The sequence below is a fragment of the Fukomys damarensis genome, unplaced genomic scaffold (assembly GCF_012274545.1).
Source record: "Fukomys damarensis isolate Sample0158 unplaced genomic scaffold, DMR_v1.0_HiC HiC_scaffold_24, whole genome shotgun sequence".
Classification (NCBI taxonomy): Eukaryota; Metazoa; Chordata; class Mammalia; order Rodentia; family Bathyergidae; genus Fukomys; species Fukomys damarensis.
In genome coordinates this window covers 64,383,370-64,384,384 of record NW_022900936.1, presented here as the reverse complement: position 1 = coordinate 64,384,384, position 1,015 = coordinate 64,383,370, and the positions used below count along the sequence as shown (strand labels likewise).

At 40.3% G+C, this 1,015-nt stretch overlaps 1 protein-coding gene across 1 annotated transcript in view; it reads left to right on the top strand.

Annotated features, from left to right (window-relative positions):
• The first annotated feature begins 78 nt into the window (after positions 1-78).
• The window catches only part of Hgd (homogentisate 1,2-dioxygenase), a 58,697-nt gene continuing 57,760 nt past the window's right edge, over positions 79-1,015 (top strand). Inside the window, exon 1 of the mRNA XM_010630011.3 lies at positions 79-281. Within this exon, the coding sequence (XP_010628313.1) occupies positions 267-281 (15 nt within the window). The 5' untranslated portion in view covers positions 79-266. The remainder of the gene's footprint in view (positions 282-1,015) is intronic.

Below are 1,015 nucleotides of genomic sequence, written 5' to 3'. Positions count from 1 at the left end.
CACACTCTTTTGTAAACAGCTGTGTTTAGTTAAAAAAAAAATTGTGTATGCTATAAATTTGCTGGACTTTGTCCCTGTATGTCAATCAGGCAATCCTACTGGTTACCGAGAGTCATCTGCTGACCAGGGAGATGCATAAGCTAGAGGGAACAAGAAGGACCAGACTTGGAAGAAGAAAAACCATCTCAGCTTCATACTCTCTCTCTCTCTCTCTCTCTCTCTGGGCCTGGGTTTTCTAAAGTCATTACACTTGCAGGAGAAGGAAAATGGCTGAGCTAAAGGTAAGAACCCATCTCTGTACAACTGGGACTGTATCTCATTGGTAGAACAAGAATGTGCAAGGCTCTGCTTGGTTCACATAAACTAGTGCATGCACACAGGAGCATAGAAGAGAGGAAAACAGAAGGAAAGAATCTGTCTGGTCAGTTTTCTGTGACTTCTTCAGCCAAAATTTATAGAAGCTTCTGTGAACTCCAGGTATCTGAGTTTGGGGAGGTGGAGGGATGTAGTTAAAGACTCCAGCATGGAGTCTGAGCATGGCTGGAGCAATAAAGGAGAGATGAGAGAGGAAAGAAATATTGGCCATCTGTTGTCTTTGTTCATTTCAAATATTGACTTAGAGGAGATCATTAGATATTCTGAGGACTCTCCTCCACCATAGAAACACACACGTTTTTCATTATGTCCATTTGCCACTCCGTTTTCTGACACCTTCCTGCAGCTTCAGCTTCCTGAACTGCTTCCAGCCAAGCAATTAGATGTGCATAATCTATTCAGTTGTTTTAAGACTCAGAATCTGCCTTGGCAAGTACAAGACCTAGCACTTCCTCTGGAAAATATTTTCTTCTTTGTATTTAATGTGTAATTGAAAAATATGAATGGGTCAGGTGCTAGGTATTTTAACTATGAGTTCACTGAAATTTTTTTTTAATTTTATTGAGTTTATTGGTACATTTAAGGGATACAGTACAGTTACATTCATTGTTGGGATCATGTACCTCTACATGGCGCAAGT